At 40.9% G+C, this 22,683-nt stretch overlaps 2 protein-coding genes across 3 annotated transcripts in view; one reads left to right on the top strand and one right to left on the bottom strand.

Moving 5' to 3' along the window:
• Positions 1-22,683, top strand: part of LOC115359829 (zinc finger protein 585A-like) — a 1,044,768-nt gene that overhangs the window by 719,021 nt on the left and 303,064 nt on the right. The gene's annotated exons all lie outside the window — the stretch shown is intronic.
• Positions 1-22,683, bottom strand: part of arhgef3 (Rho guanine nucleotide exchange factor (GEF) 3) — a 62,413-nt gene that overhangs the window by 10,338 nt on the left and 29,392 nt on the right. Inside the window, exons 3-4 of one of the 2 annotated variants that reach the window (XM_030052382.1) lie at positions 22,148-22,210; positions 130-237 (exon numbers count right to left, since the gene is read on the bottom strand). In XM_030052382.1, coding sequence (XP_029908242.1) covers positions 130-237; positions 22,148-22,210 — 171 coding nt within the window. Of the gene's footprint in view, positions 1-129; positions 238-9,818; positions 9,971-22,147; positions 22,211-22,683 lie in introns of those variants that run through there. The other variant, XM_030052383.1, reaches the window with a different exon arrangement.

Below are 22,683 nucleotides of genomic sequence, written 5' to 3' on the forward strand. Positions count from 1 at the left end.
TGGATGTGATATCTTTTACCTCCCGGGAAAGGGCGTGTCGTCAGCGGTTGCTTCATTTTGCACCGCTCGGCGTAAACACAGATTCCGACCAACATTAAGACCGTGGCAGGTCTCTGATTGGCTGTTTACCTGCAGCGTCTGACCAATCCTCTTGAGCGGCGCGGTCTTGACGGGCGGCAGGAGGCTGGCCAGCGACGTCACCCTGGACACCGGCTTGCTGCGCTTGGTGCTGGGCTCCTGCAGGAGGACAGGAGAGCAGATCCTGTTATGTTGCTCCAGTATTCCAGTTTACTCACAATTTTTCCTTCATTGAGGTTTTCTACTTGTCCTGCTTTACTTTCAAAAAGGAAGTCTTGTTCTTTTCCCTGCACTTCATCTATCTGACAGCTGGAGTTACTAGTTACTATGCAGAAGAAGATCTTCCATGCAAATATTAAATATGATGCATTGTTAGAGAGTAAACTATCCCAGGGGTTTCCAGCCTTTTTCAGGATCTGGACCCACAGGTTGACTTTCAGTAAGACTTGCACTAAATTTGAACTCATTCTGCCCCATAGAGACCCTCACATCAACACTTACAGCATTTAAATACAAGAAATCTGACAGCAATCCAGCATCACTGATCTGACCTTTTAAATATATCATTTAAATAATTATAAAAACAGTTTTGTTGTGATTTTTGAAAATATTCTGCTGTGAATTTTGTGGTATTTTTTTTTTTTTTTTTTTTAGCTAATTTTCTGGTCATTTTCATGTAAATTTTTTACGAATTTCTCGCAGATTTTCATGTAATTTCTTGTTAATTTACAGCTTCTTCTCAGTGTTTCTGAAAGAAATACAGCAGCAAATATAGAGAAATAAACTATTGGCAATTAATTATGCATTTGCAAAAAAAAAAAAAAAAAAAGATTTTTGCGTATAATCTGGTAATTTCATTTTTTTTTCTTTGTTGCAAATTCTTTATTTATTGACAGTATTTCAGTATTTTTTTTCCTCTTTTTTTCTTGCTTGACCACATCAACCTAGAGGTGTGTGTTTGTCTCATTGGATTGCCAAAATTTCAAACTATATTTTATTTACGATTTCAAATCCACCCTAAATGAGGTACAAATGTCATGACAAGCATTACACAATAATTAAAATTCCTGCTTGAGGATTTTCTTGCAGTGATTATTGCTCCTGGTGACACAGCTCCACAGTTTGAGACACAGAGTGGAAAACACAACAGTTCCTACTTATCCCTCATGTATTTATCACCAGGAGGTTAATGGTTAAGGTAAAGAAACACACGCTGAAATGCAAAATCGACCAAGAAATGCAAAGTTCTCCTTTTTTTTTTATCTCGGTGTCTGTCAGCATGGAAGTCGGTCAGCCCTCGGTGGATAAATAAAAGGTTAAATCCTGTTTTTGTTAAAAGACGGTGGTGTTATGCAAGCTGACCTGCCTTGTGATTCAGTGTTTCAGTACTGACAGACAGACAGACACACACACACACACACACACACAGACAGACCCACTGACCACGTCTGAACCTCCACAGCATGCAGGCGCCTTATGTAACCGACAGGGTTTAACACAGTGTGTTGACCTGCTGATCAGTGACACACACACACACACACACACACACACACACACGGTTGGCTGGTTGCTAAGATAGTGAAGCAACAGAAAAAAAAGCACAGAATACTACCACTACTGCAACTACTAAAATTACTGCAACTTTTACGATTAATACTGCTACTACTGCAGTTATTTTGACTGCTACTGTTATCACCATCACCACCACTACTACTACTACTGCTATAAACACTAGTAGTACTGCAACTTCTACCATTACAACTACAGCTACTGCGACTGCTACCATTGCTATTACTAATACTACTGTTACTTCTACTTACTTCTACTATCGCTGCTATTATCAGGAGAAATACACTGAGACAGGGGGACAGTCCACTTGTGTCCCTCAAGGTACAATCTACACAAATGTCCCCCCTACAGAGCTAATTACTGGACCTCAAGATGATCATCAGAGGCAAAAAGGTCCATATGTGTTCCTGAGCAGTAAAAACTGTACATAGATAAGATAAGTAAAGGAGACAGCGTCTGTTAGGCCAAAATACAACGAATTAATGAACAAATGATTGAATAATTAAATATAGAAACAGACACATCAGTAAATACATGAATTAGTTAAAATATGAATTTGAGGTAGATTTTAATGTGTAGGCTCTGGCGGAGTGGCCTTGAAATGACATTAGTTTTGTGGAAAATTATGTCTTTAATGTCTTTAATTTTCATCTTTCTCAGTTTATTTTATACCATTTTTTTTTAAATAGATGTTTTGTTGGGTTTTATGATGCAATCCTTTTTGAATCTCGCCCCTGACAAATTACAAAGAAATATATTACAAAAAAAAGACTAAAGCTGACCTAAAACCAAGTATTTTATTTATTTATTTTTGATGAAATGAAAATAGAATTTAATGAAAAAAGCAAAAAACAAACAAATAACCTTCCTGGCTCAATAAAAACAAACAAAATAAATAAAACAATAATTACTACTGTACTACTACTACTATTACTGCAACTTCTACTACGACCACCACTGTTGCCGCTGCTATCCAGTCTGTTGTCCAATCTGTATGAGTGTGTGTGTGTGTTTGTGTGTGTGTGTTGGTGTCTGTGTGTGAGTGTGTGTGTGTGTATGTGTGTGTGAATTGCTCAAGCAGATTGCAAGACACTTGAGTGCCCTGTGTTTATATGAATGATAAACAGAGTCAGACCGAAACTGTCTCTGTGTCACACACACACACACACACACACACACACACACACACACACACACACACACACACAGGCCTCTGTCTTGTCAATATGTCCGTGTATCTGTGCGTGAGAAAACGCCAACCAGCTGCATGTCCTGGATGCAGACCTATAGCAAATCAATGTGTGTGTGTGTGTGTGTGTGTGTGTGTGTGTGTGTGTGTGTGTGTGTGTGTGTGTGTGTGTGTGTCCCAGCTCTATATCATGAGCCGGCTCTGCCCTGCAGCCCCAATCAGCTGACCTGCTGGAACACAGGAACCCTCTAACACAGTTTCCATCAAGAGTCGCAATCAGGAATCAATCGACTGAAAATAAATTGACCCCCTACTGACGGATCAGGTTTTCTTTATTTAAATCCACAATCACTCCGAGGTCACGGGAATGTTTTTTTTTCTTTAGCAAAAACAAATAATAAATAAGATAAAAGATATTTGACTGCAGCAGAAGACGCAGAGGAAACAAATACCGTATCCATCATGTTGATAACGCGAGCCGGAGGATTCAGCCGCCCAGGGAGAGTTGAATCGAGGGCGAACACACTTTGTTTGCAGATTCTTCAAGATGTCAAAACTGAAGAAGCTTCTGGAAAAACGTCTCACAAACAAGCGGAGTCGCCCTCGATCCAGCTCTCCTCAGATGACCGACCAGAGAGAGCCTCCGCAGACAAGATACAGCTGTTTTTATCTAATGGGGACAAAAACAAATCACCTGTCGCTGCTTTTTAAATGAGGCTGTGGGGTTTGAAATTGTTTTTTTTTTTCCTGATGAAAAGTTTCCATTGGACATGTTGTAACAGGTTTTTCTGAGCGGTGTCGGGGCGTTAGTCGATTCAATCTGAGGGATCGATCAGATCCAGTTGGTGTGTTTACAGCTGCAGAGGTTTGACCTGCTGCTTATCAACACGCAAACACACTGGAGCTGCGAGTGACAGCCGCGCGTATAAAAATGGTTTTATAACGTGACGGCTCTTTGTGAAGGACAGTGGGAAACTCACAGTTCTTGGCCGGCTAAACGAGACACTTTACAGTCTTTTTGTTTTCCCTAAAATGATTGTGTGTAGTAAACCATTCAGAGGGTTCAGTGGAACAGTGGTTCCCAAACTTTTTCCAATAATGTTCCCCTCTTTGAAATATTTTTTCAGTCAAGTTCCCCCCGACTAAGTGCAAAAAAGGTAAAAAAAAAACAACAAAAAAACGTATTTCAAGAGGGTCAGTCCAGCTCCATCAGTGTGACACAACAGCCTGATACTGAGGAGATTTTGTTTGTGTTTCTGCTTCTTCTTCTCTTCTTCCTCCTTGTTTCCAGCTGTATCGCTGCTACGCTTCAACCACTGATCCACTTTCTGGATTTTTTAAAAAAATTTTTGTCACAGTGAACAAACGTCCTCGCTCGACGACCACAGCAGCAGATTTAAACCCCAAACACACACACATCTGACACCTTCAGGAAACCTGGAGGGAAAACTGAAGATAACGTGCTATATCAAAATTAAACGTACATTTTATTATTGAAATTATTATAGCATAAGTTGATTATGATAGGAATCACACATAACTGATATTTTTTAAATTTCACATGCTGCAGTACTCCAACATACCACTAGGGGTACACAAACCCCCACCTGAGAGGCACTGCAGTAGTTTCTTCTCTGAACCCACAGGTGCAGCATTAACACTCGTGGTAGTTAAAGTCCTTGTTGCTGAGCTGCTCTAAATACGTTTTACTCAGTAAATGATTTTTTTAAAAAATTAAAAAGTGTTACACACACACAAAAAAAAGACCGCAAACAGAGACACAGCGACTGCAACGACACAAAGACATGCACTGTAAAAGGCAACTCCAGTTTAAAAAAAAAAAAAAAAGTCACTGACGACATTGCAGCTAAATGACCTTTGACCTTTAATACTCAATGGCAGGATGTGTGTGTGTGTGTGTGTATGAAGGGGGCTTCCAAAACGCAGCTTCTGTTTCATAGTCACTGTGGGTCACTGTGATGACTCAGTGTGTGTGTGTGTGTGTGTGTGTGTCTGGCCGGCTGCAGACTGATGTGAGATGTATTGTAGTTTAGTAACAAACTTATGCAAGACTAAAATAAAATGTGGCATCATCAAAAAACGGTTTATTTCCTGTAAGTATATTTAGTTGCTATGTAAAATCCCACGTAGCAACTAAATATTTACGTAAGGTCTTATCCAGGAATAGTGGCCAGTTTACAGAGACGGAGCGCTTTGATTACACTGAGCAACTGACAGACGTCAGTGGGCTCCTTGTCTATTTACACCTGCCTCTGCTTAAACAGAGAGCGGCTGCTGAGAAGAATGCACATGTTAGCAACGAGCACCAAACAAATCAAAAAGATCGTTGTCATGTCCTCCCTGCGACCCTCGATTGACGTTTTTTTTTTTTATGTACAGAGGTTTTTTTTTTTTTTTTTTATCTGTGTCTCCGTCTGATTCACCATGTAAACACACTGCAGCCCCGTCGCTCCTGTTCCTCCTCACCTCTGATCCCGTCTGTCCGCTCTGTGAAGGGATTTACCGATGATGTTATTATCATGGACAAAAACTAACAAAAACTAGGTGTGAAAAAACATTTTTGTTGACTGAAGTAAAAATAAAAACAAGGCTAACTGAAACTGTGTTGTGAGTTTACAAATCTTACTAAAATAAATTAAAATTATAGTCATGTCTTTAGTTTTTGTCTCTTTGGTTGTTCATTTTGTCCTAAGTGAATACATTTTTTTTTTAAATGGTCTGATGTTATGTTTAGTTTTTATTACACAAGTTACAACAGTGTTTCTGACCTTTCTGAATCTTGCCCCTGACAGATAGCCCACATTACCAAAAAAAGACTAAAAACTACACTAAAACTAAACATTTGCAAAAACTAAAAACTAAAACTAAATTAGCAAACATGCTGTAAAGACAAATTAAAGCTAAACTGAACCTGAAAACAAAAAGTCAAAACGAAATAAAAGTAAAAACTAATGAAAAATGCAAAACTACAATAGCCTTGATCGAGACCAGAAGCCACATCCACCTTGGGCTGCTTCGGAAAACAAATGAAGAAAAGTAGTTCTGTCACAAACAATGATCTCCACAAACCAATATTTGCTTTTTATTATTTTTATTATTGCTTTTATTACTTTTATTATTGCTTTTTTATTTGTTTTTTTTTTTCTTTTTCCTTTCTCGTTTTTTGAGCCACACGGCACTACAGGACGAGGGCGCTCTAGGCCTGTTTACAGACTAAAGTCGTGAAAATATCGTGTCAGTTCCTGCTGTTTTCACAGAATCTCTTCCTGATGGACCAACGGCACCGAAACTTTAATTTGAAGTCACGTCACCTGAATTTCAGAGTTTGGATTTTTTTTTAACAAAGTTTTATCAGGATATGTAGGAAAAGTACTCCTAATATTCCTATAAACACTACAGTGTGTCTGCGTCTGTCCTTACCTCTTTTATAAAAGTTTTGATGATATTACTACGATAACACCACAGGATTTTGTGCAGATGTTTTTCATCTTGTATTAAAGAATGGTTTAACCTGTAGTGGCTGAATGAAGGTCATTTTGCTGTGATATTTGTGTAACATCATAAAAGTTATTACAAGATTTCTTTAGTTGCAGCAGCTTTCATGAGGATTATTCCATCCATCATCTATCATCTAAGCCCTCTTTACAGATTATCTGGCATCATCCTCAGACGTGGAGGGCATAATTTCACTGATCGCTTCATTATTGATCCTGATATCGATGAGCAGCGGTTAATGGGGCGGCTTTAATAAACCAAGTTAACGATACTTTTCCAAAACGGGACGATCAGTGTCACAGAGTTCTGCTGAACAACGGTTCTCGACCAGATTATAAACCAAGAGAACTGCTCCGTTTGGGACGGAACTACTTTATCTCACAAACCAAGCACTACCATTCGAACCATAACCTTTCACTCTGAAGCTCAAAATTATAATACACTGTCTACATACTAGATATAATACTGTCTAAGCCCATAACTACTGACAAAATGATCAATTTGTGATGCGTTTTTCAGGGGAACATCCTGACATCAGTTAGTCTACACCGATCTTCCTATTTCAGAAAACTAACTTTATCTTTGTTTTTCAACGCCATTTATGATTGCCCAGTTGACTGCTGTTGTAGCCTGCAGCACACTGACATCAGAAACGCTCTCTACGTCTGAGGATGAGGCCAGATCGTCTCTAAACTGGACTTGAGTTCCAAAATAGTGAATCTGTCCTTCAGCAAAGGCGCACAGCTAAAATGAACCTTTCATCACCGCCAGCCTCCTTCCACTCCTCCTGTCCGCTGCTGTAGCTCCTCCTGCCACATTCAAGCAGCTAGCTAGCTGAGAAATACCTCAGATTCATAAAAGTGCAGTTGAAAAGGTTGATCAAAGTGCAAACAGACACGAGACACTACAGCAGAGCACAGAGCAAGAATGTGAGTAAACCTGCTCGCTGTGAAGACGTGGAAATATTCAGACGGCTGTTGTTATAGAAACCTGTGAGCCACTTACTTTTTTAAAGCACGTAACAGCTTAACATTTTGCAGTTGAAGTTGTAAATGAGTGTCATTTATGTCACAGAACAAAATATCAAATTCTCTTCAGGTTATAGTATGTTAACCATGGACCTTATCTTCTGCATAAATTCAAAATCCTACGGGAAACAAAGCATTAAAAATCTGGTCATGGTCAATCTGTAAATGTTCATTAATACTGTGGTCACACGATATCGTTATCACCATAAATACGAGCTTCCTACCTGGAAAAAACAGTCACATACTCTCTCTTCTTTGTCACTAGCTGGGTTTCCATCCACCTATTTTTATTCGCATTTTTCAGAAATTGCGAAAAAAAAAAAAAAAAAAAAAAAAACTTGGATGGAAACACCAGGAATTCGAAAAACGGCCGAAAATTCGCAAAAAAGTTTTTATGCTTGGAGGAGGTGGATTTCTCAGCGTATCGATAAAAGGAAATGCGACTTTTTGCTGTGGAAACAGGTTTTGCGAATAAATGATGACTGGACCGGATACCACGTCACACTTCTACACTACAGTCTTATTATTAGTTATTATTATTATTGTTATTATTATTAGTCTCTTATTCCTTATTTAGGATGGTTCGGTACGAAGTTAGCGCTGCCAAAATAGTAAGCAGACTTCTCCCAAGAGCCGACAAGTTCAGCAGGAATCTGTCCCTGATCAGCTGCTGAGTGTCAGCTGAGTGTTTGTTGTGGTTCAGTCGACACACAGACGCTATCTGATGATGTCATCTCACGGCGCACTGTCCTCTCAATAATCGCAAAACAAAACTAATGGAAACAGGCATAAATCCACATTTTCTTTTGCGAATTTTGACAAAATTCGCTCAAAAATTTCAATATATTTGGATGGAAACCAACCTATATTTACTAACTGGAAACTGATGAAATTTCTATTTCTGAACGCAGCGTTAACGCACGGTTACATCACTTCAATATTTAAAAATTACGAGGGTGCTGACTAGGGGTGTCTCGATCCATCGATCTGGATTGATATATGATCCAATTTAATCGATACTAAGTGAAAATATTGATCCATATCGTCATCTTAAGAGATACGCCTTAATTTGAATTGATTACAGAGAAAAGACAGATCACACGTCATATACAAACAACGCCAGTATGAGATGAAATCCTCAGGAGACATGAGGAGCCTGTCTGAGCAGCTAAAACAAACGGCGTTGTGATGAAACTGATTTTGCTGAATGACAGAACGATATCATCTCACATCGATCGTAGGCCACTGAATCAAATCGAAATCGTATCGCGACTGACTTTGTGACATCGGCAAATATCAAAGAATTATCGTGAAACTTCTCATCTACACCCCTAGTGCTAACTGGATCAAACATGTTATATAGAAATGTGTGCATTCCCTACATATTGACTGGTAGATACTGAGATTCATGTCCAGACTTAAAGAGGAAATCTGGAGATGGAAACGTTTCGGGAGCCCCTGTCCCGAGTCTCTGAAGAAGTAAAAACATGAAACAACGAGCCTCTGTGCGCTGGTTTCCAGATTAGCTTCACTGTCACAGTCACATCTCCCTCTTGCTCACTTTGAAGGGTGTGAGTCCATGAATGACTCAATTTGCTAATGAAATTGCCTGTCTGAGTGAGTGTGTGAGTGTGTGTGTGAGTCACAGGAAGGTCCAGGTCATCGAGGATGACATAAAGGAGCAATCCACTCAAACATGACAGGCACAAAGACAATGAAACTGAGTCAGAGGGGTCAAAAACATGACGGCTCCCTCTGTCTCTCGCTGTCCCTCTCTCTCTCACTCCAACACACACACACACACACACACCATGAAAACACAACCCCTCTCGCACTCCACCTCTCTGTCTCTCTCCAGACTCTCTTTGTTTTGCGGTCCTTTGTTTCCAAATGTGTGCGTACATAACACATGAGAATTTTAGCATTTCAATTTAAATTTTCAATACATTTTCTGTGAGTCTCATAAACTTCAATTCATTGATCAATACCAACAAGCAGCTAATGGAAGCCAAAGGTCACAGCAAATAAGAACAGAAATCCAATAATAACCGTAAGGATACTATAAAAGTGTCAATACAAAGTTATTTAAAATATAAAGCGATAAAACAACATTATACCACAGAGAATCCTGACAGAACCATAATGCAGAGGGCAATATAAACTATTCAGTAGGATATATTATAGCGATTTTTTGTTGAGGAAAAATATTCATGTGACCTTAAAATGGTTGTGGACGACACATGGCCAAAGTGCTGGGAAACCAAACAGTAACACAGGAAAAGCAGAAGTAAAAAAGTAAAAACAAAACAAAAACAAAAACAAAAAACTAGCCAATAGCACTTGGAGGAGGTTATATTAGCTCAGTTTAAATTTACAAATTAAAATAATGTGAACTGAATGATAATGCGGCTCCTGTGCGAGTCTCTCCTCCGGCTTACCTCCACCAGCTTCCCCATGCTGTTGTTTCCCCTGTGGAGCTCAGCAGAGCAGCTGCAGGAAACCCGCTGCACCAGCAGGCACAGGGGCTTCTGTCCGGCCACCATGCCGCCCCTCCTCACCCTGAGGCTCGGCAGGGCGTCTGGACCTCGCCCGGCACCGGCAGAGCGTCCAGAACGAATTTGGTACAGGAAAAGAGTCCGAACATCCAAAAAGAGCCCGGCCCCGGCAGATAGCTCGTGGTGCAGAAAGAGCCGGGTACCAGCAGAGATCCAGGTGCTGGAGAAGTGTCCCAACAACACCTGGTGCTGGCAGAACGCTCAAAAAGAGCTTGTCAAAGTCCAGAAAGACCAAGAGGCTGACACTGGCACAACGCTGAGAAAGAGATTGGTACCGGTTCAGTGTCCAGAAACAGTCTGGAACCGGCAAAGAGTCCCGACGTCGCCGGCTGTTATAACATCCAGAGAGACTGTGGCACCGGCAGCATCTGGTACCAACAGGGTCCAGAGAGAGAGCGATACTAACACCGTGTCTGTGAAGACTGTGGCACCAGCAGAGGGTTCAGAAAGAGTCTGACACTGGAAGAGTATCCTTACAAAACCTGCTTCGGTAAAGGCGTCCAAAAACAGCCTGGGAGCAGCAGAGGGTCGAGAAAAAACTTGATACTGGCAAATGTCCAGAAAATCCTCAGTAAAACATCAACAACCAGAAAAGCCTCCAGACAGAGTCCAGTCCACTTCCTGAGAGGACCCAGTCCACAGAGAGCAGAGATAAACTGGGAGCCGGTCCACGTCCAGAGGAGGGACGCCGGGTGAAACCAGACCAGTGAGCCTGTTCACATGTGGAGCTCCACGCCGCCGTGTGGAGAACACACCGGCCTCTCTGCCTCTCCTCTCAAAAACACCTCAAAGCCGCCGCGGCTCTCTTCATTTTTTTTTTTTTTTATTTACCTCTCGCTCTTTATCTCGTTCTGTCTGTCTCTCTCTCTCTCTCTCACACACACACACAAAGACCGCCGCTTCACTCGCTCCCTTTCTGTCGTTCTGTTTGGATTAGCGGGAATCACCGCCTTCTCTCTCTCTCTCTCTCTCTCTCTCTCTCTCTCTGTCTCTCTCTCTTTCACCCAGTCATTTGCCTTTTCCCTTCCTTCCTCTGTTCCTTTTTTCTGTTTTTTTCTGTCTTCTCTTCTTCCAGTAAAATGACTTGTGGTCATTCTCTCTCTCTCTCTCTCTCTCTCTCTCTCTCTCTCTCTCTCTCTCTCTCTCTCTCTCTCTCTCTCTCTTTCTCTCTCTCTCTCTCTCTCTCTCTCTCTCTCCCTCCCTCCCTCCCTCCTGTTTCCTGTTTCTCTCTCTGGCTCCCTCTCTCTAATCAATATTCACTCCTCTCAGTCTGCTTGTTATCATTAACATCAAATGGACAGTTTTGCCAAAGCATCTAATTAAAAGCAGAATTTTTTACATGATATATAATAAATATCTAGTACCTTCTCTCTCTCCCTCTCCTCAGACTAGCAGCTGAAAGACTTAAAGCTCTTTATGCAGAGAGGAGGACAGCGCCTCCTGCTGCTGCACGGAGGAAAAACATCTAACACCCCCCCCCCACACACACACACACACACACCTCCCACTGTTTTCTCTCTGCATGCCTCCAATCTGTGACACACGGGCAAACTTTCAAATGATTTTTGTTTTCATTCCAGCGTTACTTCACTTGCGTAAGTGCATCATGTTACACTTTGCAAAAGCAACGTTTGCAAAAGAAACATAGAAATTATTTTATAATTGTAAATATTGCTTCAAATTTTCATAGAAACAGAAGAAGGAGAAGAAGGAGAGGAAGAGGAGAGGTTAGCAGCAGATGGTGAAGAGGAGGTTAAATTAATTTCACCTCACTTCAGTTCAACTCAGTTCAATTCACTATGATGACATGTTTTGCCAAAGTTTTGCAAATAACAACAACAATAACGATAATGAAAAAAACAGTTAAACATTAACAACACAGGAGAAATCTGGGAATAAGGTAAAACTGTCTCTCTCTCTTACCTGTCTGTCTCTCTCTGACTTTCAAATGTTTTGCTGCTGCAAAACTTCCTGCTTTTGTTCTCCTGTACCCGGTCACTATGGAAAGTGTGTGTGCGTGTGTGTGTGTGTGTGTGTGTGTGAGAGAGAGAGAGAGAGAGAGAGAAAAAGAGAGAGAGTGGGTGTGTGTGTGTGTGTGTCTGTGTGAGTGAACATGTGCACACGTAGGTGTATTCATGCCACTGCCTACATGTATGCAAATGCATGTGTGCCTTTGTGCTTTGTGCTTTGTGTGTGTGTGTGTGTGTGTGTTATATGAACATGTACAGTTCTGGAGGAATGATTAAAGGCATGTTACAGTGTGTGTGTGTGTGTGTGTGTTATGAACATGTACAGTTCTGGAGGAACGATTAAAGGCACGTTACAGTGTGTGTGTGTGTGTGTGTGTGTGTGTGTGTTTTGTTGTGCACCAATAACTCAGTGTCCCTCTGGTGTGTTTCACACTCATCTCACCTTCTGCCTCTCTCTCTCTCTTTATCTCCCTCATCCCCTCTCTATCTCTCTCTCTATCTCTTTCTCTATCTCATCTCTTTATCTCTTTCTCTCTCAATCCTGTTTTTATTACTGTTATTATCATTATTATTATATGTATGTTATATCATATGTATCCCCACTACAATGAGTCAGATCATTATTATTATAATTAGCCCATGTGATTAATACATTTAATATTAATGTACGTAATCCTTCTCTCTCTCTCTCTCTCTCTCTCTCTCCTCATGGGACAAGTGAAAATCTCTTATGTATCTATATAGCGCTGTGAGATAACATTTATTATGATTTGACACTATACAAATACATGTGAACTGAACTGAACTGAAAACTCTCTTTCAGAGTGTCAGGATGGAGGAGAAAGAAACACGGAGGCCGAACATGTGCAGCACATTTCCAGCTCGCAGGAACAAAACGATTCCTTATTGAAATCTTCCGTTTTCACCAGAGAAAATCACTCTCATTAAATATGATTAGATAAAACATGTTTTGCCAATATTACTATGATGAATCATACTGCTACAGACAGATGGGAACATTAGCCAGGCCTGCGCGTGTGTGTGTGTGTGTGTGTGTGTGTGTGTGTGTGAGAGAGAGAGAGAGAGTCTGTGTTAACATTATATAAGCCAGTCCAATGTTCTGTTGATAATTTATCATCATCTCTACAGACACAGAGCTGTCACAAACACACTCCATCAAATTATTCATTCAGACTCAAGTATCTGTACGTGTGTGTGTGTGTGTGTGTGTGTGTGTGTGTGTGTGTGTGTGTGTGTGTGTGTGTGTGTATGTGTGTGTGTGTGTATGTATGTGTGTGTGTGTGTGTGTGTGTGAGTGAGAGAGGGGGGGGCACAGGGGGGATGTAAAATACAATACAGGAAAATATATATTTTTCTGGATTTTGGGTGAACTGTTCCTTTAAATTTGATTAATACATTGTAATATTTGTTACTGTTATAACTGTGTTTTATTTGACTGCTGAAGACTGATGGGAACATTGCAACATTTGTGTGTGTGAATGTGTGTGTGTGTGAATGTGAATGTGAATGTGAGTGTGTGTGTGTGTGTGTGTGTGTGTGAACATTATATAAGCAGTCAAATTTTATGTGGATAATTTCTTTTTCATCTCCGCTAAAGTTGCAGAACAACCACAAACAGAGAGAGAGAGAGAGTCATCAGGGTCAGGCTGGAGAGAAGACACACACACACACACACACACACACACACACACACACACACACACACACACAGTGTTGGGTCCTGCTGTGCTGCCAGATTTCTAATATCCCACTTCCTGTCTCAAGCAGGACGCTGCTCTCCGCTCTGATTGGCCGGCAGACAGGAAACACAGGAAGTGGAATTCCTGATGCACCAATATAGCAACAGAACACACACACACACACACACACACTCACACACACTCACACACACACACACACATACACTTTTCAGGATATTTAACTGATTTACATTCACTCCTCATCCTTTAGCATCAGTTAATTAACTTAATGAACTAATAAACTAAACAACATGAACCTCAACCGTCAATCAACGATGAACAAGAACCTGAACTGTAACCATGACAACCGCAACAGCAGACAGTTTACCTTAAGCTTTTATAAACACCTTACCTGAGTCTGACCCCTGACCTCTGACCTTTAAAACAGACTATTTTCAAAGACAACACACAAGACACATTCTTCTCACTCTGGAAGACGGAAACACACACACACACACACACACACACACACAGAGAGAGAGAGAGAGAGAGAATGAGACTGCAGCATGTCAAAATGTTCCCTATACACATGATTATATTAATAAAATCATTTAAGTCCACATGCACAGCAGCACCTCTGTAGTGAGTGTGCTGTACTGAGTCGGGATGGGAACTTCAAGTCACTGAGCGGCCGATTACTCTGTTATTTAAAAAAAAAAAAAAAAAAAAAGAGAGAGAGAGAGACCACTCATGTACTCATTTTAAAAATGACAGAGTGAAAAACCGAATGAAGGAAGAGGGAACATCGTGAACCAACAACATGTTCATGCTGGTTTTCAACCTGCACACAATCATTTGGTTTAAAACGCTCAGGAAGACTTTAATTATATTAACCATTCATGGTAAAGGACCCATTTTTCATGGTTCTTTGAGGCACCTTTTGGAGGTTATTTAAAGAACCATCTACAGATACGGCTCTTTAAAAAACATCTTGCTAAATGGTTCTTTGTGGAATCAAAAACGGCATCACTCACACACAGTTTTTGCCTCCAGGTTGCACTTTTATTTTTTTTTCCTGTGTGCGCTTCAATCAGGCAGTTTTGTTTGGGTTTCAACTTGGAGACGTTCTCTAAAGCTCCTTCTGTCTGTGTTTCTACTACATGCTCAGTGAAGGCGGCTTCAGTGGGCATTGAACCTGTAACCGCGGTGCTGCTGACCTCAGAGAACACCAGGCCACAGGGTTTTTCTGGCTCTGTAAACTCCTGCAGGCAGAGAGGAAGATCTCTGGGTTTTTTGTTTTCCTCAGGAAGACATAAAAGTGCAGAAAATGTCCTGAGCGACACGACTGCTGGCCTTCACGTCCAGCAGCGGCGGCAGCTGCGGCGGCTCGAGAGAGGATTTTGTTCTCGTTATGGGAGCCGTCCAGCGTTTGATTTAGCTGGCCGAGTCCTAACGGCTTCCTCTCGCTCTCCTCGGTGATTTTCTGTTCTTCCTCCAAATTCTCTGCATGATCCGTCACCTGAGCTGAACCGTCTGAGGAGCAGGAAGCTTTCCCTTGTCTGAGCTCAGCCGGACGAACGTTAGATAGTTTATATCCACTGTCAATTAATCTATCAACAAATTTTTCAATTAATCAATTACTCATTTAGTCTAAAAAAGTGTCAAAAATGAAGAGCCCAAATCTGAGCCCAAAGGGATGTCTTCAGATTACTTCCTTTAACACATTTTATACATCAATGAAAATAGTCTACTGACAGTATTTGACACAGATTTGGGATTGAAAAGGGTCTCCCCTTCACATCGAGGCGACGTGAGCTCACACTCTGATTGGCTGAGCACAGCGGGATATTAGAGTATGAAAATTCAAAGCAAAGGTACAAAAACTTCATTGTAAGCGACACCACGCCATTTACTTTTGTGTCTTCTATCACTTTTATGCAACGTTTGATTATAAAACACACCTCAGTCTGACCAGCAATAACAAACAACAGCAGCAACAACAAAGCATTCATTTTAAAATATGACAAACAGAGAAAAGCAACACAATATCACAATCTGATAAACGACTAAAAAGCAAATGATTACAATTGTGACCGATTGTTTTTCTGTTCATCAGTCGATTAATTGACTAATTGTGTCAGCACTAAATGACAGGTGGAAAATACTGTTGCTTGGTTTGCTAGTATTTTAACTTAATTATTTATTTGTTTGTTTCATTGATCATTTGCGACTCATCACGTCCATAGAAAGGCTTTTTGTAAAAATAAGAGACTAAAGTGATGGAAAAGTATTTTAAAAGCCCAGCTAAACAGTGTTACAGTTATTAAAAATATATATTAAAAAATAAAACTGGGAAACTGGCAGCCTGCTGGGGGAGTCATGTAGCTTGATGGCGCCACCTGTGGGTGAGTCTCAACCAGCAGGTGTAACATTAACATTAACATTAACAGCCACACCTTGTCAGTGGAGGCCAGAGGTCATACAGCAGGATGGCCACCGCTTCATGACGCCATGAGCAAAAGAAAAACTGATACTGGAAGTTGTGTGTTTCAACACAAATGGGAGGCCGACTTCCTTTTTACAGAGTTCAAAGGTCGACCGCAGACGGTATCTATAACTACAACAGCTCCCATAGAGACAAATATGGAAAATACACTGGTGCTGCAAAACGTGTCATGTATAAAGATTTTAAAAGAAAAGCCAAAAATCTGTTGTCTGATGGAGAGAGACTGAGAACGGGTGTGAGAAAACGTTTCCATATTCACATCAACAAGTTAATAAACTGGACTGAAGTCGATGCAAAGTTGTACTCTAGTTTTTTTTTCAGTGTAGCTGGGATTTAAAACACAGCTTTGTTAATGTTATTGTCATTATTAATGGTAACAGAGCCGTTCTACATACCGAGGCACATTTTAAGAAAACCGAAAAATATCATTTGTTGTTGCTGCCTTTGCAGAGGGGGATCTGTATCAGCACCAGCAGCTGATTTCTCTGCTGCTGACCTGCTTTTCTAACCCTCGGTCCAGCCCAGCGACAGGAACAGTAAAAACCAGGTCAGAGCGCCGCCCGAGGCCTGACACAGCTGATCTGAGCGTCTGAACGTCGCCTGCTCTCTCGCTCACCTTTCCTGAAGATCAGAAACTGTTTGCTGTGACGGCTGCGTTCACACAGCCACTCAAAATCACCCAGCTACCTTTATTTATTTATTTTTTTGTCCACATCTGATCTTGTTGCCTTTAACTGGTCACATTCATCTCTCAACGTGACCCGAATCTGAAATCGGTGTGGACGGATCCCTATACACATACACACTGAACAACATGCATGACATTATCATCAGAAATACTAAAGTAGTGACGCATAATTTAGTTTTTGTTTACGTCGTATTTACTGATCTTTACATTTGGCTTGTTTCTGTCCTTTTGTGTTATTGATGCAGTGTCATTTTACTTATTGCTTCTTTTTAATGTTGCAGTTTTTATGTGGATGCCAGGAAGACTCGTGAACACTTTGCGGGGGGGTATTACTGATCCCGGAGGAAATTTAGGCATCCAGCAGCTCCATACGATTAATACACTCAATCCAAATTAGAAATAAGAAATGCACGTCATATTTGTAGCCTACAGTGAAATGGCCGGTCCTCTACACATTAGCAAGAAGCAGCTGTTTAGCCTGTAATCCTGAGAAATTGACTTGCACAGCAGAAAAACACAATAAAAACCAAACAGCCTGGAGAGGTGGAGGCACTACAACGATAAGACAGATAGATGATTGATGCCGTGCACTCAAAGTGATGAAGTGACCATTACACCGCTTATTAAAGTGACTATCATAGCAGGGATTCATCTCTTGAGTGGTTTCCATGGTAACAGTGGCAAGAACGAGCTTTGACTGAAGCATCTTCCCGTAAGCCGTTATATTTACACCCTGCTGTGTCGCCGCTGCTGGTGCTGCGATCCTCCGAGTTTTGTTTTGTTCCACCGAGGAAGGAAGACGAGTAACGAGGCTCTGACTGATTTGAGCTCAGCGCTGAGCGGGAGAAAACCCACATGGATTCTGATGTGAGCGTTCACACGGCAGGAATCACTTATTCAAACTGGTTTCTGCCTTCCCCATCACGTATGGAGTCGGCCTGGGCAATTAATAAAAAATTAATCAAAACCGACATTCAGAACCTGTAACTGATGTAATCTTGCACATGTTGGTAATTTTGATTTTTTTTTTTTTTTAAATTGTGTATACTCTTCCCGCTGTGTGTGTTCCACATCGAAGCAGCACGGAGGAGAACTGAAACCCAAAGCCGACTGAGCGACTCGAGCAGCTCGGACTGAAGAAAAACACATTTCGGCTTTAATGAAGACGACACTGAACAAAAAGAAGTGAAATGTAAAAACAGTTTGAGCGACCGAAGGAAACACCACCGATCTGCTTCAACACCTGGAGCGCGATCACTTTAGCGAATATGAACAGAGCACGGCTCGAAAAAAGAGAGAGAGACTGACAAGCAACAAGAGCCTCCACAAAGCAGGTTCCAATTATTCAATAAATAACCATAAATAGTTCAACTGCATGTGTTTCCTTCAATTATTTTAAAATCACAAAGATAGGATATGCACTCTTTCATTAGGAAAAAAAATATCCCAGCTTTAATAGTTCTGCAGATTTACAGTACAAACCTTGGTGCGATGCTAAATCTTACATGTCTGATTTAGGACCAGATATGACAGTGACCCAAAGTAGAATAAAACAAACAAACAAACAAACAAACAAAAAAAAACATTAAATCTGGGTCATATTTGAGGAAAACTCAGATCAAGGCCACTTTTTTCTGCCTGTCCTTACGATGCTTTTTTACAGAGTGATAGTTTGACAGAGTGGAGGTGTGAAGCACGGTGTGGCCGCTGCTTCATATGGATTTTAACTGGTTTACTGAAGTTAAACAACAACAACAACGACAACAACGAGCTCCCGACCTGCTGCTGATACTGAGGCTGCAGTCAATAACAATCTGAGCTCTAATTACAGACACAGAGAGAAACAATAGCCTGTGGCCAGCCAAGCCACTGGCCTGCTTTCCAGTAGTTTTCCAGTCAGTGTGTGTGTGTGTGTGTGTGTGTGTGTGTGTGTGGCCTTGAGCAGTATCAGACTTATCAAGCCAAACTCTCTCTCTCTCTCTTTTGCTTTCTCTTGGCTTACCACATGCCAAGCCAGCACGTGTCTGCTACTAAATTCAACACACACACACACACACACACACACACACTCAACCCTTCGTCCTGTGGCTGTGTAGCTGAGGGTTAATTAGAGATCAGAGTAACACCGATTATTAAAGTTCAAAGTTTCTGTTATTGTCATTCGGGGTCATTTTCATCGCTCACAAGTGTGGCAGTCAGATGTGTGTGTCATGACAAACTGACCTGTGAGTCGTCAGGAAACACACACACACACACACACACACACACACACACACACACACACACTCCTTCATGTTGAACTCAGTACTGTGAACTCAATAGCTGGCACCCTCTGAATCAGCTCCATTGTGTATAAATGGACAGGCTGGGTGGGTAAGGTCAGGGACTGCCCATAGAGAAACAATAGTGACCTGCTAAATCACCGAGTCACCCCTCCCACACACACACACACACACACACACACACACACACCAGCCACCATAAATACTCAATATTTATGGGAACTTGACTAAAAATTATGCAGAAAAACAGTTTCAGTTTAATTTCCATCTTCTTAGTCATAGTTGACTCTTGACGTTCATTTTCACTGTATGGAAGACCAAGTTAATTAATATGTAATATAATATACAAATGCATTTATTATCCAGTAGTTAATTAAATCGGTGCTTTGAATGCAATTATGTGTTGACTGATTAATATATTTCTCAATTTCTTCCTATTTATTGATGTGTTCATTCATTTGTTCATTTAATTCCCATTTTTCTGTGCATTAATTTATTTCATTATTTATTCTGAGGCTCATAGGAGTGTTTGTTTGTTTGTTTCTTTAGTCTTTTGTCGGGAAAAATGGGAAAATATTAAAGTTTAATTAAGTTTCTTAAATTTAAAAGCTGGTAACAATAATTCTAAATCCTTCTCACCTTCTTAAAATCGTTTGATTCGATTAGTGTAACACACTTTTCTGAGGACCGCTTGTGTGTTGTGTTTGGGTTTTTTTTATGAGGATGAGCTACATTTTACTGTGACATCCATGTGTTTATTTACCTTTGTTTGCTTGGACATTTCAAGCCGGGTTTGACACAGTCCAGTTTGGATTTAAAAACGGCAAATGCATAAAGAAATAAATAAATTTGCTTTTCACCTGGTTTTACCCAGACATGAGACGCGTGGGTTGCACTGTTGTTGTTGATTTGATTCAATTTGATTTAATTTGATTCATCTCCTGTCTAGACAACAATATTACTGGTACATGAGTGAATATTCCTCTGTTTAATCACATTTATCAGTGCATTTTTTTCTCGATATTAAAGTAGTGGTTCAGATTCTTACCGATGTAGTGGTATTCGCTGCTGGATGTGAGTGTAATATATCCGTAAAGTTAAAATCTTCCCTGTACAAACTGTCCCTTTAACCCTGAACCCTCGTCATGATCGATCTCTGACCTGTAAAACAATTAAAATGAGTTTCTGCAGTTTGTCTGACATCACAACGTCTCCGGGTCCTTTGATCACGAGCAACACAATGCTCCCCGATGCGACACCGGCCCTGAGTCACTCCACTCTATCGACTCAAAGTACACAAAACAATGGAGCTTCGCGGCCCAGTTTTATTTCCAGGTACATTATCGGCCAACGTGGGTTTGTGAAATAAGACAGATGGTCCATTTGGGCCTGCTTGTCATATTTAAATGTATTGAAAAGGGTGGATATCCTGTCCAACGTGAAGCTCAGCGCTGGGGGGGAAACGCCCGGGAAGAACGGCTGCTGCCAGCGAGGCAGGCGGCTAAAAATACAGACACGCTGACTGGATGAGGCAGGGTTCGCAAAACAGGGGCAGCGGGCACCCAGGGGCCTTCGAGGAGGCTCCAGCGGGTCGCCAAGTGAGATATAGAGGAGTTAAATTTAATAAGTTAAACCCAGGACCTTAAATCCAGTGCTCAGCCATATCTAATAATAAAAATCTCCTGTGATGAAGATCTGTGGGGTTAAATCTTATTTAGTAGGGGTATGAAATCCTATAAAGGTCTATTTAGGAGTGAAAATGTATGCAAACCTGCAATAAACAAGCTGGCCAACTTCACATGTTGGTGGCTTAAAACAGCAACAAAGAGGTCATCATTTGAATTTTCACTTTGGTTTGAATATTGAGCCGATGCAGCGATGTCGGCCAGCTAAATATTTCACTCCTCGGTTTGCATCGGTCACTTCCAGTCCCATTCTGACGGCGTTAAATTTAATTTGGACAAGCAGCTCCACTGACAAACGCATTAAGGGCTCTGATTAACTCGGCTCATGTAATGGTTGTGATTATGAGGGTGGGAATGTGCTATCACTCCAGGAAGCAGAAACGGTGAATCAGTGGAGTTTAAAGCGAGCCCAAACCCCCTCGGTGTCTCAGCCTCTGCGGAGACGCGGCTCGGGGCCGGGCTGATGGGAAAGACACAATGCCTCCTCGCATCTCATTGTGTTCACATGGACAAAAATACCTCGTACCCTCAAACATCCTCATCCTCACCCTTCCTCCTCCACCCCTCTGGTCCATCACCTGTCAGTCAGTGCCACAGGAGGAGGCGGGGCAGCCAGTTGGGGTAGGGGGGTTTACAAACTTCTCCATATTTCTGGACCCCCAGGTTAACCATCATTTGAAGTGATTTTGCCCTTTTTTGCCCCTCATATCAATTTTATATAAATTTGGTTTGTGTTCAGTATTAAATTATTGTGAAAAGAATCTGAATGCGTCCTGAACACAAGAAATCTGATCTATAATCACTGATCTGACATTTAAATACATCATTTTAATAATTAGAAATAAAAATTTCTTGTAACTTCTGAAAAAAATACATGTTTTGATAATTTTAAGATTTTTGAATTTTTATTTTCTGGGATATGTCTCAAAAATTTCCCCCCTGCTAGGTTTTTTTATTTTTTTTTTTTATTTTATTACTAATTGGTCAGGTTTTTTCCAATGTTTTTAAAACAAGTAAATTTGCTCAGGTCTCAAAGTGATTGAAGAAGAGATTTGCAATTTGTTTACAGTAGGTGAGGATGGATGAGCATGTGACTTCTAAGAAAGAAACTACATTTAGACCACAAGACACTAAAACTCTCCAAGGAAACTAATTCACATAATCAAAAAACAAGACTTTTGAGACTGGATTCAGAATACACTCCCAAGGCTAAAGGCTGATTACACATCTCTGCTCATACTTTACACACTTTGCTCTGGAAAGCCCCTTTAGTCTCCTCTCCAGGTCAGCAGCAAGGCTCCACACACTGAACATTAAATATAAAATACAAAGCAGCGAGAGTGACCGGCAGGTTTCAGTTTGACTTTTGTTTAAAACTCACATTGATGTCCAGACTGCAGAGACTGAGGGAGTCAACATCTCTACTGGCCTGCTTCCTCTTCTTCTGCAAGACACACACACACACACACACACACAGAGAGAGAACAACACGTTAGATGACGAGTTGGGTGAGTCGATGTGAATTAAAGGATTATTTACAGGAGCTCTGATGGATGGACAGAGGCAGGATTTCCCAAAAGATTGCGTAGCTTTCATGACTGCTAAACCTTTGCACGTAAGACAAAAAGAAACAAACACACACATTCAGTACTTGCACGAATTTAAATGAGGTGAGATGCACACATCTGGTGCAAAATCAACACAGTCATCAACACAGCCAGGGACCACAACAGACATGGACAACAGACATGGTTCTCTACTGTCTCGTATCACTGCCTTCGGCTGCAACAACACACTTTCACCACATGGAAAAATTAGTTCAATGTAATGTAATCTAATCCAATTCTTTTTAATGTAATCTATTTTACTGTAATCTAATAGTTTTCAATATAATGTAATGCTTTCAATGTAATCTAC

This window comes from Myripristis murdjan, chromosome 5 (assembly GCF_902150065.1).
Source record: "Myripristis murdjan chromosome 5, fMyrMur1.1, whole genome shotgun sequence".
Taxonomy (NCBI): domain Eukaryota; kingdom Metazoa; phylum Chordata; class Actinopteri; order Holocentriformes; family Holocentridae; genus Myripristis; species Myripristis murdjan.